The sequence below is a fragment of the Lycorma delicatula genome, chromosome 1, assembly GCF_047948215.1.
Source record: "Lycorma delicatula isolate Av1 chromosome 1, ASM4794821v1, whole genome shotgun sequence".
Classification (NCBI taxonomy): domain Eukaryota; kingdom Metazoa; phylum Arthropoda; class Insecta; order Hemiptera; family Fulgoridae; genus Lycorma; species Lycorma delicatula.
The window spans coordinates 198,125,164-198,144,076 of NC_134455.1; the positions used below are offsets into that span (position 1 = coordinate 198,125,164).

The 18,913-nt window shown below is 28.0% G+C and overlaps 1 protein-coding gene across 5 annotated transcripts; it reads left to right on the forward strand.

The window, feature by feature from the left end:
* Positions 1–376: 376 nt before the first annotated feature.
* LOC142327194 (tRNA wybutosine-synthesizing protein 2 homolog) lies at positions 377–14,119 on the forward strand. Of its 5 annotated transcripts, none has more exons than XM_075370067.1 (2): positions 377–623; positions 11,605–14,119. In XM_075370067.1, the coding sequence occupies exon 2, from the start codon at positions 11,653–11,655 to the stop codon at positions 12,748–12,750; it is 1,098 nt and encodes a 365-aa protein (XP_075226182.1). In that variant the 5' UTR covers positions 377–623; positions 11,605–11,652; the 3' UTR covers positions 12,751–14,119. The 5 variants fall into 5 exon arrangements, with proteins under 5 accessions (XP_075226182.1, XP_075226183.1, XP_075226181.1 ...); XM_075370068.1 differs by lacking the exon at positions 377–623 and adding an exon at positions 630–895; XM_075370066.1 differs by lacking the exon at positions 377–623 and adding an exon at positions 630–866.
* The last annotated feature ends 4,794 nt before the right edge of the window (positions 14,120–18,913 follow it).

Genomic DNA, 18,913 nt, shown 5'->3' on the forward strand with positions numbered 1-18,913 from the left:
TTGAAATTCATGAAAATCCTGTATTTCATCAGATACTGGGAGCAACCAATGTAGGAATTAAAAATAGGATTCAAGAAGATACCCCAATTCAGCCTACTAACAAGTCAGCAGACGAAAATCATTCAAAATCAGGACAGCTTAAAAAAATGCGAGAACGAAAATAGTTACTAAATTATCCAACAGATTGAGCCAATGCTACAAAATAGAAAGAACATCAAATATGATACACGATGCACTGAAGGGTTGATATAATCAATGTTATAAGTAAGAAAAATGTAAAAATCGAGTGCCCCCACTGAAATATAGAAATACTATATTTGTGGTGCCCCCCCCCACCCGTTAATAAAGAAATAGAAAAAACTGTAATTGCTGATATAAAACTGATTACGATAAGTCATGTACAGTTGAGAACGATGTGTTCTAAATTTTAGTTTTTTAGAATGGTACAATCAGTGTAACATCCAATTAACGGAACCCTAATTAATTTATAACAGTGAATATTTTTATTTTAATTCTTATACTTTTCGAAAGTTTAATTTTCAAATGGTATAACCTTTGTATACGTTATGATCTAGCGAAGTGCTCTCAGAAGAACCATCTGAAAGTGAACGATATCAGTGTTGGTGTGTATTTGGTCTTATATCTTATAGTATTGTTTTAATCAGTTTCAACGTATAGTTGCTGTTATAAATATTACACTATTTTTTTTTATTATCCAGTTTCAGTAACCAACTTAAGTTTTTATAAATTGCTGGAGTTGTATTCTTTCGTGTGAAATTATATGTTATTCCTTTCCAAATATTGCAAGTGGATATAGGTTATGAAACAGAAATTTTTAAAATCCACTCAGATCTGCGATCCAGCAAGTACGTCTGTATAAATAATAATTTAAAAAGTATGAGTTGCGTTATACTGTTCATTGGTTAATACAATTTATGGTCATTCAACAGGTTACTTCTTGCCATCTTGATTAAGCCCAAAACTTAATTTTGATAACTCCGTAGTAGATTTGCATTTTAAATGAGCAGAGTAGAAGTGGTAGCAATCTCTTTAATTAGAGCCTGATGCTCTTATTTGATATTGTTTATAGTATTATCAATTTTGTTGACTAACAAGTTTAGAAATAAACGAAGCTGAACTGGGATTTAAGAAATATGTAGACTGATTAATTTGGGTTTGGATTAACGGGAATTTACTTCTGCCACATTTTTCTGTTTCGTTGTATTTAAATAATTGAAACAATTACTTATTAACAACTTGAAACATTTTTACGGTAATTTTTATTAAAGTTATGAAATTTTCAACCATATTTTATAGAAGAAAACCAAAAGAAACAATGTTACTTTATCTTCTTAATATTACACCTGTATTAAATGTTAATTGGGGTTCCTTCTTCACATTTCTCTATGATCTGTGCAGTCTCTAATTAAAATTAAATTCGGTGTATGCAATAAATAAAATCCAGATTTAATATTTTGGTTACTTTTTAGAATCTCATTTTAAAACCATTGCTCATTTGTTTTCTAAAAATGGCAATCTGTTTTTAGCATATTTCAAACCTCATTTACAAAATGAATTACATTAAATGTGCAGTTTTTGTAAATTTTAACAGTAGTTGCTCATAAATTAATTATATTGCTTTAAATATATGAGTAAATACCTTTAAAAAAAAAAAATGTTTGTTACAAATATTTTATATACCTTAAAAAAAAGAAGTCTAATAAAAAATTGTTTAAGTGATATTTGATCACCGATTTTTATATAACATAGTTCAATTATTATCATAAGTGGGAATATAAAATGTAAGTTTTATATTTGCACAAATAGTCTCAAAAATTACATAAAACATATATACATGGTCAATTACATTGATCACAAATTCTTGTGTGTTTACGGAGCAATTTATTGATTAAAAAGTACTAAATTTTATGACTTATCATTTATCAGTGTAACAGAATATTATTAGTTTTACGATTTTCAAAAGTTTTTTATCATAATATTACTTATACAATAAAAATGTTAGCCCTACAGTTAGTAATACAAATTAATGTATTATATTTTCTATTGTTTATAAAAATAATTGTTACTTAGCTTAGTACTATTATATCTTTCTATTTTTTTCACATTAAGCTCCGTTACATTAAAACATGTACTAGAAACGTATTTTATATGCAGGTGATTATAAATAAATGTATGATCATGATCAGTGAATTTTAGGTGTTAATAAAAAAAGTAACAAAGTAGTGTTAAAACATGCTTATTTTATTGTTGAATAGGACATTTTAAACAGTTTAATTTACAACATTTATTAACTTAAAACAAGTTCTATATGAGCATCTTTTGTGGCACTAAAATGTCTAGATATTCGATTTCACGCATATTTCATCCAAAGTTATTCCATTATTACACCTCCAATTCTTTTTAGTTCATTGATTTTGACAACCTTTGTTGCATACACTCTGTCTTTGACAAATCCCCAAATAAATAAATTGAGTGGTGTAACGTCAGGAGATGAAGGTGGCCTGGGAATTGGTCCATCATGGCCAATCCAATGCTGAGAAAATTGTTCATGTAGGTAGTCTAACATGTAAATCGCTGTGTGGTGGTGTACCATCTGGTTGTAAGTAAATGTTGGATTACCAATGTTCAGTTTGAGGTAATGTATACTCCTGTAACATTGCATGTACCAAAGGAATTTTGTATGCATGAAGTTTTATATGCTTGTGTAGAACCTCCACAGTTGTTGATTGTGGTATTTCCAGTTATAAAATTACACAAAAAATTGACTTACCTTACTTCTCTGAAAAGTTTCTCTTCCTCAGTCCATAACTTCCTCGAAGACAGTAGGTCTGCCAGCATTTTTTTTGTGTACTACTACTTCCTGTATTCTTAAACTGCTGATACCAATATTTAATAAAGCTTTTATGAAGAGGATGGCCCAACTCTATATAAAAATGTCTACATACAGTAATAACAGATTTGCTTTTATGAAAACATAGTATGCACATTGCTTTCTCATACATGATGGCCATTGTTTTCATAATATGTCGTGTTTACTTGACAATATCCTATTGGTGTAATTAGATTTTTGCTTTTGTATTTATATGCTTTTTACATTGTGCCGACATCTTCATTCATGATCATCTGTAACTAATACCTACACTGATATTTGAAAAACCAACTTGTGCTACATTGCTGTGTTCATTTCTTGGTACAATGATACATTAATTTCTTAATTTATTCTACTTGTTTCCAACCATTTTTATGTTACTTTGAGCTAAATGCATTCTTTACATGTTTATAACTTATTATTATGAACTGATAAAAATAAAATATTTAGTCACTCAATCCTTTTTCAGTCAAATTTTTTTATGGACTTCTACACTTCTGCAACAATGTAAATAGTATCTCTTAAGTTAAATTTCAAACAGTCTAAACCATTTTAATTTCATTTCCTTTTCTGAATACTTATTTTAACAAATATGAACTAAATGGTTCAGCAAATTTAATTTTAGCAGCAGAATGTAATTATTTATTAAAATTGATTATTTTGCTCTTGCTGCTTTTGTTTTTTATCCATGTTTATTACTTTTGCAGAAACGTCTGCTTCAATCAGAATGTTATAGGAAATTTAATTAGAAACAATTTAAAATATTTAATACTATAGAGATGTGTTTACTTTGCCAGTCACAGCTGTAAAATAAATTGTTAGGCTATTACAGTCTATTAGTAGATAATGAAATGTTATTGTTTAATATAAATTAAATGCATAAATAATTAAAATCTATTGTTTCTATAATTTAGTTGTGTTTAATTTTTACTCATTTATTATATTTTAGTTGCTTTTTTTATTGTATGTATTTTGCTGAATGTAAGGGATTTGATTTTATCTATTGTATAATGACATGTTTACTTGACAATATCTTATTAGTGTAATTAGATTAAAGCTTTATTTAAAATTTTTGTTTGGTGTTATTATGTTTGTACATTATGTACTGGTGTACATGATGTGTTCATATATATAAATGTACACCAGTTCATCTATAATTATAGATAATTTAATTAAAATAAAAATATCCATCTAGTGAATGACCCTGACTTGAAACCACAGTGAACTCTCCCATCAGCTATGTCCTCTAGAGTTTATTGAAAAACCTAATTACAAAAGTTTTATGGTGATTATTTGGTTTTATGTAGACAATACAAAATTTTTGTTAAGGATTTACTCCTCATTTCATCATCATGAATGTCAGACCTAATCTAAGTACTCTAAATTCTTTATTTCCATAAAATTCATTTCTATATTTTTATATAGAATAAAAATTGTCACAATCTTTGATTTGATAAGAGATTAGAATTAGTTAATACACTCAGAGCTGGATACTTGTCTGCCTACATTTTTCTGTATTAGCAACAAGCTATATATCCTAGTAGAATAACTCCACAGTAATAATGTATAACACACAGCCTCAGTGCAGTACCTAAATTATGTTAACTATCTTACATTAATAATTGCCAGTGTTTCAAATGTTTATTAAATATACTTTTTATTTACTTAAAAGCCACATCATTTTTATTAACTTTATTCCATTCACTTTTATATTATTTGAGGTTAGCTTAAGTTTAAAATTATATTAATTTTACATGGTTTAGAAATTTGTTTAGCTAGACATGTTTATATGTGTAGATAGTAATAAAAGGTAGTAGTAAACAATACATTTTAAGTTAAAATAGAATATATATCATCAGCTGGTTTAATAAGCCAACATAATATCTTTATTTAGTGATTAAGAGGAATCTGTTGTTTATTTACATTAATTAAAAAGAAAAAGAAAGAAAATGAATCTTTTAACTGCCTGTCAGAATAAAAGTTTTTTTTTTAATAACATAAGATTAATAATAATTAAATTATTTCATAATAAGTTACATAAATGTTATAATAGTTAACAATATGAAAATAAATTATACAAATAATATAACTCAGTATATCTTAAGGTATAACAAACAGTTTAGTCAGGTATAACGATTATATAATATGATTGAATACATAATAGTAATTATAAACAATAATTATAATGCTCGGTCAAATCAACTTGGTTAACAAGTACGGTATATGTATAAATATATTAGTGATCTGAAATACATGGTTACTTATATCTAGAATTTTATAGATTTAGGATTTCTTTAGAATACGTTGTTTGTGTGGGTACTTAATACTGAGAAGGCGTATCCAGTGGCCAGAGCAATTATGATGCCATTGGCAAATTATGTGTAAATACTCTCATATAATAACTCATAATAATTCAATAATAAATATGGTATGACTTATTGCACCTTAATACATGTCAACAATAAATAGTAAATGTGTGTGTTTGTTTATGCTGTATGCATTTATCGTTTGCATATGTGCCTTAGCTTAGTATGTATGTACATGTGAATGTAGTATAATAATTAGTCTGTAAAGTGTTTAGAAGAGAGGAACCATATGAATAGGATATAAATACATTGATATAAATATGCAGTATTGGGTTATAATAATAATAATATACAACATTTATGAATATACTAAAAATCACATTTGAGAAGCACATTAATAAAGTACAATATAAAAAAAATCATTGAAACTCTTATTTTAAAAATATTATCATTTACTTACGATGTTATGAAATTTTTTCAATTTTAATAAATAATATTCAGTTAATCATCAGACACTGGCAGCAAACATAATTTATGGAAAGGTTTTCTTAATGACCATTAATTATATGTAATCAGCAATCGTTGCTAGGTTGTTAGAAACCTGTTAAATCTGGGTGCCATTTCTTTATTTGCATTACATGTGTAAGTAATTAGACCATCATGTCCATATTGAATGAATCACTTTTTGAGAGAATTTTTGCCAACGGCGTAAGCAAACAATTTCAACCCTTTGTTATTGGGTTCAAAGATCTGTGTAGACATTACATAAGAAAGTGTCCTAAAGATAGTGGTTCTGTAATAATGTTTATATAAATAAGAAAAGTAGGACAGAAGTTGAAACAGGCTTCTATTTGTTAAAAAGGTGTAATATGATAATTAATGATTTTAATTGCACTCTTCCATGAATCACCAAAATGGGAATAAGGGTGATGTATGACTTATTAAAGTTTCTAACCTCTGCCTGCCATAACAAATTATTTAAAGTTATTTAAAGTAACATCTGCCTGCCATAACGAATTATTAGTTTAATTAAGGGTGTGGTGTAAGCAGAAAATGTTGGTGAAGGAATTACTCGAGAAAGTGATAACTAACCAAGATGTTGAATCTGGGCTTTGTTTAAATTAAAGCATTTTAAACACTGTCCTCTTTTTTTTGATGAAACATAAATCTTATTAGATATATTAAATAAATAAGTATAAAATAATATATTAAATTCTATGAATCAGCAGAATTTCCAAATATTAATTTATCGCGATTAAATATATTTAAATGCTTAGATGGAATCAAATCATTAATATAAATAAAAACTCAAATAGATTAAAAAACAGATCATCAGTCAGTTCTACAGAATTAATTTCAGCTGTAGTATACATTTCTAACAATGAATGTTGATTTAACAATAATAAGGTAGAATCTATTATTTGAACATCAAATGAATTTAGCAGATATATAGGTAAATCAGTAGGTGCATCAAGCCTTGATATCAAATCTTTAATTATACATTTTATTGTCAAACGCGTTCTTAGTTCATCATCAACATTACATGTTCTGACATCTTTGTTTGAATCAAGTGTTTGGATTAATGCTCGACTTATTGTAACATTAACTGGAGCTGGATAAAATAAAATGTAATGAATTAACTGCCTTGCTTAATATTTATAGATTTGATATTATTTTCGTATTTAAATTCATTTTATATATTTGTTGTGAATGATTTGTTAATATTTTTATCAATTACTACATTTACTAATTTTTTTTGTTTATGTCTACATTATATAACTGATGTTCAAATGTATTAATACCGTTAGTAATAGTAGAAGTAGCTATATTTAAATATCATTACTGTTATTATTATTATATTATTATGAATAGCATAGTTGCAATAAAATTACTATTTTTCTTAGTTCATGAAAGCATGATTTCTGTTGATATTTTTTCTGCTATAGTTAAATGTTGGTATTATGTATGTGAATTTGAATTTCTATCCTGTATTCTTAAATGCTGTTTTTATATATTTCTCTTTTTATATTAGAGCATATTAAATGAATTATCTGTTTTGCAATGATGCTGTATATACTTACTTAAGTTGATCTTCAGAAGAAAATACTGGAGGTCATAAATAACTAACTTTAACTAAAAAATGGTTCAGCTAAATTTATGCTATCAATTGAGAAATAATTTTTGAAACTTTGTATAGTGATCATGTTCTGCATAGAAATCATTCAAATAGTTTTGAAAAAGTTTTTTATGATTTAATAATTATTAGAATGTTTCTTCTTGTGTGAATAAATTCCATTTTCATTTTTGAAACGTAGTGTATTTAGTGTTCAATATATATACTGCTGTCAACCAGATTGTTTGTGGATGTTTATGGATAAACATTGCTAACTTCATTCAGAAATACGAGTGACTATTCATCAGTCATGATAATAATCATAGTTTCATTAATCCTTTCTTCTCTATAAGTCATTTTTAATGCCTTACTAAAACATCAGAATTAGTATCCTTTATTGAATGATTTACTAATTGAATCAACAATTATTTCATCGATTTGATCAACATGTTTATCCTTGTATATCAGGTCATCAGTATCATCATTCATGATGATTAACATTACCTAAAGTTTCAGAATTATTTTCAGTTGTTACTAAATGATTTAATTGTTATTAATTCAATTCAATTTTTATTTCTAACAGTGATTTTGCAATATTTTTAATTTATCATGTACATTAAATAATATTAATATTTTCATCTGGAAAGAATACTGGGCTATTGCCTCTATGAAATGTTTCATCTGTATAAGAACTTGGCCAATTTAATAGTTTGTGGTAACAATCGAAATATGTACCTTGACCATACATATTGAACTTACTGTAGGTAAACTGTTGATATCAAATTTGGAGACCACTTGAAGTGTCTGAGCTTAAATTTAAAAGGTTTCAGTCTTCAAAATTAACTTGATAACAAACTTTGATTACTAGATATTCGCTTGCAATAATTGTTATTATTGCACTCATATGGATTATAATTAGAATTAATCGGAGATTCAATCAATAAACATTAAAATTACTCTTACTATATCACATTCAATGTAATTATTACATTTTTTTTTGTCTTCAGTCATTTGACTGGTTTGCTGCAGCTCTCCAAGATTCCCTATCTAGTGATAGTCGTTTCATTTTGGTATACCCCCTACATCCTATATTTCTAACAATTTGTTTTACATATTCCAAACGTTGCCTGCCTACACAATTTTTCCTTCTCCCTGTCCCTCCAATATTAAAGTGACTATTCCAGGATGCCTTAATTATTAAAAATATTACTATTATTATTTTTTGTATTTTTTTTCTGATTGAATTAAGTTTGTTTATTTCATTAGATTTCTCTATAGATGTTTCTCTTTCTTTAATGACTGTGAATCTTTAGTAACAACATGTGGTTGAGATAGTGGGTTAAAAGTAACAGGATTGTTTAATAATTGATGGTTTTGTACATTTATTAATGTCCCTTTTATTAGAAGTATAATTTCGTAAACAATAGCTAATGCTTCTGAAACCCTTTTTTATGAAATTCTGTGGTAATCTTTGCATTGTAAGATTAATACTTACAAATAAATGAAAGAATTGTGAGTTATTACTTAAATTTATAGGTTTAATTTCAAATTTAACAGATTTTTGAAATACGTCAGAATCTTCAGTCAATTTTTTCTTCAGTAAATTGAGCAGCAGTTTTATAAACATTATTCATAAGGTCATCATGATTTTCTTCCAATGTATTAAATAAAGTTGCAGGTGATGTTATATCAAATATATCATGGAGGTGATTTATAATATAAATGATATATAAATGTATATTTGCAGTTGATGTACATCAAATTTGTTATATAACCTAATGCTAATAATTCTTTTTATTATGGATATATATTGAAAAAAACCTTTATATCATTATAACTACAGCCACTAACAATATTATCTTTATAATTATTGTTACATGATTTATACGTTGTATTTTGTTTACCCTTTTTGATAAGTTGACCTCTATTACTGATAATTATATTTAATTTCATATCTTTATAATCAGTATAGTGACACAAAACACTCATGTCAGGACGATTATTCCTTGTCCATAATATACAAAGCCTTAAGTTAATGATATACATTAATAGCAATATAAACACAATAAATCACATTATATAACCAATAAATCACTTAAATCAATGGTAGTAATTAAATATAAAATTAATTGAAATATTACTTCCAAGATGTGGAGATATCCATTGTTGTGAACCCAGTTGTATAATATTTGTAGCTTAAATAATTCCCTTTTTTGTATTAATTATGTTTTAAAGATTGAAGGTTTGAAGAATTATAACTTGGCGAATGTTTAGTTAGTAATTAGAAAAATATCACAACTTTCAGATTTGACCTGGAGGACCAAAAATAATGTGTGATAGTCACAACCTCGGTGCAGTACCCAAGTTACGTTAACTATCTTACATTAATAATTTCCGGTAATAAATTGAACCATACCTCTTCAATATAGAAAACATAGTCCAAAATATCATCAGAATTGTCTGCTAGAAACTGTTCACACTATTGAATTTGCTTTCCTCTGTCTGCAGCCGATAACTTTTGAACTGCTTTTAGAAATGTGTGATGAGGCTGAGCTTTCAAATTGGTTTGTGTGAGTTATAATTTTGATGTTTTTCTTTGGACCAACTTTCGCATGGACTTGTTGGGACTATGTTGCTTAGCAGCTGTATGTCTTATAGTTTATCTTCATCAAGTACTGATGATCTAGCCACTTCGCTCATAGTCCTTTACCGATCCTCCCATCTCCTAAATTTCTCAATTTGTGTTCTTACACTTTATTGATTAGGAATCTGTATATTTGGAATTCTAATGGAAAACTGACCTTTCACTGTCTGCTTGTACTTACCACACTCATGGAAGACGTATTATTCAAGAAATATTCACTCTTCTAAAGTTAGCACCAATCTAAGCATACACAGAAAAACATGATATCAACTGTTCAAAGCAGTGAAAACACAATGAACAGCAAAAAACCAGACACACCTCTTCTCAAAGTCACCAGTCTGACTGGCTTGCAGAAGGAAACTGCACACAACATATTACCAACCTTCGCAGAAAACGTTAATTGCAGCGTATGGGATACACTTCCTCAACATATAATTGAGTTTTATAGGAGTATATTTAATTTTTGAATACACTGTAAAAGGGGAGACATATTAAAAAAATTTTACATAAAACATAAATTGCTTTTGGCAATTTATTGCCAAAAAAATTAGTATGTTTCAGATTGGTTTATCCAACCGTTACCAAGTATTTTGATAAAACAGAATCTAGTGGGCATGGGTCTTAACTAAACAACATTTTTTGAGTGTTCTCTTTATTTAATTATAAAAATTTATTTGTAAAAAACCAATTATCAGCATCATTTGCAGCTAGGTGAATTTTGATGCATTAGCATAAGTTTTTTATGGATCTTATGTTCTGGGGTGTTATTTTATTGCTTGTTTATTTTTTTATGTTGTCTTTTAAAACAAACTCATCTCATCTAGATTTGCACAGTTCCAATTTATTATCATTAATAATTTGTTTAATTTTTCTTGAGGTAGAGTAACCTTTATGGTCTATTCTGAGAATTTTTCATTTATTATTTATTTGATCACTGCATGAACATTTCTGAATTTAAATAACCATACCTTATATACCTGCCTTGAAATCTTAGAATTAAAATCTGTTAAGAAAATATTCAGCTGTGGTTTTCACTTTTTTCTACACTTTAGAACACCAGCAGCTTATTGCAGTTTACTCCAAAACATCACATGTCTTTGCTTCAATTTCTCTCTTTTGTTTCAGATTGAAAAATCATTGAAAATTTTGTTGTTGCCAATTTTTTTTATTTTTTTAATAGTAAGTTATACTGATTTTAAACTCGCTTAAAATACTCCAAAGTAAATAATTTTGTATATATATTTTAAAACTACAATATTTTGTTTTATAGTAAGAGATTTATTGCCATTTCGCTTACTTATTTTAAAACAACAAAATAGTAATACACTTTGTTAATAACACACAGTCAATGTATGAACTGATCTGTAAGTGCAGTAAGGGATTTATACATGAAAAGTAGTTTCTTATGATGAATGATGTTATTACCTATGATGAGTTACTATTGCCAAAAGGATTGATAAAAAAATAAAAATTTCTGTATTGGTCCATTGTCATTTTAGTTAGTCACATATTTTTGTAGCCTATTCAAAAATTGCTTACACTAAATACAGCTATTTACAACCATCTGCTACACTTGCATGTTCACTAAAAAGTTTTTTAGAGAAGCATTTTTTAAAATTGGTTTTATAATCTTATTTTCTTTGTTTTGCAGGTCTGTTCTTGATTTACGGGGGAAACTATTTTATTCGATTATATTCCAATGAAGTACCAAAATCCAAAACAGGTCCTTCTGTCAAGGTTGACTGAGGTGATGAATAGTCTTAATTTATGGAAAGATGAATTAAAAAATGAGATCCCTTCTTCATGGGAAAGGTACAATAATTTCGTTATTTTTAATGAAAAATATTTTAGAAGTGAAAAGTGGTATATTGCTGGATCTAAAGTTTGGATTGAGGTATGCAAAATTTTTGCAGTTGAAAATATAGCTTTAAAAGGAAGAATACAGTGCGATGGCTACAGAACGCCAAACACTAAAGTCGTATGGGGTAACTCTAAGTGGGTCAAATATACAGATAATGGTATACATTATACTTGGCTCATAGAACATAACATGTTTTGTGCTGGTAATGCTTCTGAGCGTCATCGTGTAGCTAAATTAAACTGTGAAGGTGAAACGGTTGTTGATTTGTTTGCTGGGATAGGTTATTTTACAATACCTTTTTTGGTATATACTAAATGTTCGCATGTTTATGCTTGTGAATGGAATCCAAATGCTGTTGCTGCTTTAAAATTAAATTTAAAGAAAAATAATGTTGCTATTAAATGTACAGTTTTTGAGGGAGATAATCGGGATGTTTGCCCGATGAATGTAGCTGATCGTGTAATTATGGGATTAATACCTACTAGTAGAAAATCATGGGATGTCGCTTGCCGTGCTCTTAAATTGTGTGGAGGTATGTTACATCTACATGAAAATGTAACTTCAAAATTTAGAATTGAATTAAAGGAGAGTAATATGTCAGAAATTTGTCAAATATGTGAAAATTGCCTGATCTGTTTAGAAATGAATTCTTTTTCTGTAGCCCTTCCAGTGTCCATATCATTTGGAACTACAGTTATGTCATTAGATAATACAGTATGCAGCGTTTATAAAGGACCACAGATTTCTTTATGGAAAAAATATGAATGGTTGTGTTGGGCTGTTCATACAGTTCATACAATCTCTGAGATCTTATTAAAGCAACATGATACACCATGGAAAGTTACGACAAAAGGTTTGAACTATGTTAAATCTTATGCTCCACATATTGACCATTTAGTGTTGGATTTAGAATGCAGACCTGTTACAAATAATTAAATTATATAGTGGATTGATTCTGTATCATCATGAAAATTTATGAAATTCAAGGATTGTGGTGTGCCAAACAATCAGTTTATCAAGGTGTGGAAATTTTGGATAAAATCTCCTGTTTATTATACTTTCTTATATCTTAATTTATAAAAGTGATATTTATAATCAAATTTCACTGAATGAGAAATATATATAGGTTGTGAATCTTCAGCAGATGTGAATTCAGTATTTTTGTATATGTATATATATATATTGTAATAATCATATTAATTATTTTTTAAGCAATTATGAATTAACATTAGTTTTTAAATATATCTACCTTAAGATCTATAGAACACCAATAAACAATGTTACAATAGAAATAAAGAAATCTAATAATATATGAATGTGGTTTAACCTTTTAATATGGTAGTACATAAAGTTTCAAACAACTTGCATTACATACCATCTCTGGCTTAAATTGCTGTTTCAACATTACTTAGTACGTATTGTCTACATTCTCTTATCATTCATCTGAAAGTTATAAAAAATGTATTCATATTAATAAACCTTTTTGAAAAATGTCTTCATGATTTCATAAACTAATTCTTTTAGTTTAATCTTAAATAATTTCTAATTTCCAAATGTTTGCCTGAGCCTATTTTTAATCTTCATAAAATGTCAGGTATGTTGTATATTAATAATTTTCTAAGATTTTAAACTAAAGAAAAGGCTACAAATTGTATTTAAAAATTTCACATTTTCACTAATGAAATCTGTAATTGGTATTTTAATGCTTCTTGATTAATATTTGTTTTCAATATAACTCAAAATATTCATGATTGTATTGAGACTTCATTTATGCAGCCACTGATCACATAATTGGAAAAGAACACAATTTTTAGGTAAATTAAAAATTCATAAAAAATATACTTTTAGCAGACTTCTTACATCTGTCAGTAAGGATCTTTGTTGTAGGTACAGATTTACATAAAAAAGATTATATCTGAAAATTGCTACATTAATTAATTTATTGATGGCTGCTAAACAAAGTTCTGCTTCATAATCACTTTGAGTACTTGTGCTTGTTTTTTTATATTCTACATAGTTGCATAAATTTTTCTGATATACTTATTTAAGCTAATGAATGGCTTTATATCATAAGATATTTTTACTTTGATTAGTGAGAACACCAGTGGTCTGTTTTCATCACTTTGAGTTATTTGTTCTCTTGTACTGCAAGGTTTATTGCAGCAACCAATAACGTTCTTGAAAACATTGATATCTGTGGAGATAACTCTTAAAATTAACAAAAAAAAAAGCAAGTGTGGCAAAAGATAATGAAATTTAATTTGTAAGATGCTATGGTTTTGTAAATAAAAATTATATTTTTGCATGTCTATCTTTTTATTTGTCTGTGTTTTCACATATACTAAAGAAATTTTAAATCTGCTTATTGTTTATTATATATTTTAAGTATATAACTGTTTAAATTTTGTAATCAATACGCTTCACATCCTTGTTTTTATTTTATTAATAAAGTATAGGAAATTTTTTTACAGAATACTAAGGTTGATACTGTTCTTTTCTTCTCCATTTCTAGACAGCCTCACCAATGTAGGAGAAGATAGACATTTTAAGGTTACTATTTTTTTTTCTTTTTATTGTACATAGAGTAATATTCAAATTGCTATGAGAAGCCTCAGAAGTTTGTTTTAAATTGGCAATATATAGATTATAAAAGAAATATATACTAATTCTTTAGTTACTTAAAAAAAAACAATCAAACAATATTAATGTGTGATATACACACACGCATGAGATATAAAAAAATCAGAAAAAAAATTCTTAGCTGTACTTACATGTATCCATAGTTTTTTTGTCTTTTCTTACATGTACCAGTATGTTTTAAGTAAAAATTTTCATATATTTTAGGATGTATCATGAAGTTCTCCCGGGTCTTTCATAATATATTCTACTTTTGAAAATAATGGAAAAAATTTCATTAAATAAATGGTGGAGCAGAGGAAATGCATGTTTTTCCCTACTGAATAACTTAGATTGTTCTAATTACAGAAAAATAAGTTTTACATTAAATAATAATATTTTTATTGCATTTTTGAAATCAACATACCTTAATTAGGTTTGGAAAATAGTGTCAGTAAAATGACGTCCTTCTTGTTGGATATAAATTTGGAGCTTCTCCTCAAAGGCCTGGATGGCTTTCTCCAACATTTCATTCATCGCAGCATCAATTTCTTGATGAATGAAAATTTCAGGTCTTCAATTGTGAGTGACTTGTTCACTTACACTCTTGATTTCAGGTAGTCTCACAAAAAGAAGTTACAAATTGATAGATCAGGAGAGTGTGGGGGCCAAGAAAGATCGCCAAATTGTGAAATGAAATGTCCAGGAAACATTTGTCAAACCACTTCAATTGATGCTCTTGTCATATGAGCTGTGGCACCATCCTGTTGGAACCACATTTCTCTCATGTTCACCCGATGTCTTTCCAGTTCTGGATGAAGGAAGTTGTTTAATGTGTTGATGTTAACACGCTGATGTCACTGTAACTGCAGTTCCCCTTCTTCAAAAACGTAAGAAACAACAATCCCTATCTTGGAGACACCGTACCACACTGTTACTTTTGAGCTAGGGGGTTTTGGTATAGTTGACGGTTCTCTGATGCCAAATACCGACAGTTCTGTACATTAACGTAGCCATCCAGAAAGGAAAGGGGTTTCATTACTCATTATTATTAGGGGGTTGTTTGCATCTTCCGTAAGAATGGTGATCATTATGCCACAAAATTCTTTGCATTGCACAAAATCACTAACAGTTAGCTGCTGGATGATCATTATTTTGTATTGGTGAAATTTAAGATCACCTAGTAAAATGCGATGAAACGAATGACATAACATATGCAGCGCTACAGCCTGTTGCCTAGCGGATCATTTTAGATTAGCAAGACCTACCTTTCTCACTCTATGCTTTCCGGAGTTCAGACTGAAAGGGGAAAAAGTTAGAAAAAATTCAAATTTTATTTAGAAATAGTACATTGCTGCATTTGTGAGAAAAGTACATAAATTTAGTGAAAACAAAAAACAAATCTTTTTTGGTGATGTGAAAAATTTGTAAAAACAAATTTTACTGTTAAAGATTGCTGTTAAAAAAAAGTGAAAAAATTGGAAAGTGCACATCATTTGTAAAATTAAAATAAATAAAAATTACTTGGATAATATTTTTTTTATTAATGACAACTATAATAAATTATTTGAAAAATTATTAATTCAAAGTTGGCTGTGAAATAACAGTAGCTGACCACAATGCACAATACTGTGTTGGTGTTTAAATCTGTTTTTTGCTTTCCAAAGGTGAAAAACTGCCTAGTATTTATTTTTGTATGACTAATTAATATTGAAAAAGTTGTATAACTGTAGAAATTTTTAAAAATCTTAATTTTCAGTGACGATGACTACTATTCTGGACATCCAGTAGAAATTCCAATTACAGTGCTTGAAACCCGTACATATTCTCTCATCCAAGAAGACCAATTGATTACAGTCCAGATTATAGATGAAAAATTACAAGCAGTGTTGGTACAGTTCATAGCATTATCACCAATACGCACACCCTTTGTTCAGTAAATGCCCAATTAGTATACAATTTCTGTCCATGCATGACGTAGCTCTGATTATAACTGCTTCCTTAATTGTTTCCTGTAAGTGATTCAGATTATGCAACTTTGAGTTACAATGTTTTTAATGTATCCCCAGAAGAAAAAAATCACATGGGTTAGGTCTGTCTGGGCTTTTTGGAGGCCAGTGTGTAAGGCTTTTCAGCGTATCCTATTAAGCCACTTAACAGGATGATTTATCCTCTCTGCATTTTTAGTTAAGTAACCCCCTTCGTTGTGGTCATTGATTCTTTTGTTTTTCTTTTAAATAAATTATAAACAATTTTGTTTTAAAATATTTAATGTATAATTGTAAGGACTTGATAGGATATGCTGAGAAGACTTATGCAGATAGGCCTTATTGTAGTGTGCTTGAAACAAATGTATTGAAGTGTGGGGTTGTGCTATTTAAGTGTGAGGGTGCGCTATCCAAGTAAATTGGTTATACATTTCAAGTTCATCTGGTTAAGGAAAGCAATAGTAATTTTACATATGATAAATATTCCCATTAATAGTCTTCTCAGCAAACAAAAAAATTTAATTACATGATTTTTCATTAGATTAAATGTTGGTTTACAGATTATCATACTCATGAATTGTATGCATTAACTTAATGTATTAAGATGAAAAGTAGTTTCTTGTCTATAAAAATACTATTTAAAGTTGATTCATTTTCATTAATTCTGTCTAAAATTTCAACTAAATTGCAAATGTTGTTCTGTATCAGATGGTTTAATTTCTAGTAGTTGCTGAATTTTTTGGGCATACAAGTGTAACCTTTACTAACACATTAGGAACAGTTGTTTTTGGATTTTATGACTTTGAGGCTTCAGTGAGTGATGGATTGATACTATTGGCTTTCAAGAAAATTTCTGTTTGAGAATACATACAGTTTCTTCGAATTTCATTCAACCAGCATTGTTTATATTGTTTTCATGTGAAAATTCTTTTTCATATGGAAGTTGAAATTCACGTTCAACTAAAATTATTGACTTCAGTTTAACATGTAACAAAACACAGCATACTTTCATAAACAGAAAACATCTTAGCAACAGTATAAAAATTGTTCCAGTGATTAAAATGACTTACACAAACTTTTTGGATGGAAGCTTTCAATGCTGCAAACATAATTTCTCAAAAGTCTCTAATGCTGTGATCTAAGTTACTGACCATTCTTTTATGATGACATATATATTTAAATAAATAAGTATGTATGTATTGTAATCACATGAATTATAATTGTAATTAAATTTAAGTTACAATTGTTTTGATAAAAAATGACATTAATATTATTGATGGGATTTGAGGTAAAATTTTTTAATTAAAAAAGAAATTGTTATGCTGATGATATCAAATTCTTAATACTGCAATTTTATTGAATCAATGAAAATAAATAAGCTAAATTTTTGAAAAGAAAATAAATTAAATCAAGATCGTTATTATTTAAAAAAAAAAAAAAAACAGGTTTAAAATTTAAAATAGATAGCTTGATAAAAGAATAAGAGGTGGCTAGCCAGTGGTGGTTGAGCAGATAGCCTTGCTCCAAGGGTTGTGATAATATTAGTGTTGAAAACATTCTGTATCAGCCAAAGTCATGTCGGGTTGGAGTTGTCATCCTGATAAATCCAGGTTAGAGGAATGATTATGGATTTGTGCAGGTAGATAATCCTTGGATGGCCTCAGACATTTTCTTTGCCTCGTGACCCTGGTGACCACAGCTGTGTGACTGACTAAGGTAGTATGTGAAAGTCAAGAGAAAGAGTGAGAGTTGTTACTGGCACCATCGCAGCTATATATACACTTGGGGTCCTGATGTCATCTTGAAGTTCACAAATAATTTAATAATAAATCTAGAACATGGACCTTCTGGAAGATCTTTAAACATGAAGATTTCATATCTCTATTCCATTACATTTATACATTATAAATTTCTTTATTAACTGTGTCAAGATTAACATTAATCTTGACACAGTATTTAAGTTACAGTATATTAAATTACATATACACATTTTTTGCTGCACTTCATTTAAACTTATTTCATTTGAAAGTGAGATATGATTCTCCAATTCTTTAATAAAGTGGACAATTACACAATTGCTGAAATATTAGTTTTTTTATTAACATCAAATATTTATACAATTATTAATTCAACAATCTTCCATTAAATATTAGGATAGAGTAAAAGTTCCTTAATTCGTTTCTAAATCAGTATTATTTGTATCTTCGTGAGTTGCTGGTTAACAAAAGTTTCAGATTTCTGGTGTGTCGTATAAATAAAAGTTAATAATAATTAAACTATTCCATTTAGTGAACTGTATACTGGTTACAAATGTTAATTTTGACCTTGTGGTGTAAAATATTCAGTTTTTATTATTGAATTATTTGGTGAATAATCAAAAATGAAAAAGAAACAATCATACAGGAAAAAGAAAGATAACATGAAGAAATATATTTCAAAAAAAAGATGAGAAGATGAATATGAAGAGGAAGAAAATGTTAAGAACAAGGGAAGAA

Coding starts and splice junctions, on each gene's coding strand:
- LOC142327194 (XM_075370067.1), top strand. CDS start 11,653: ATGAAGTACCAAAATCCAAAACAGGTCCTTCTGTCAAGGTTGACTGAG.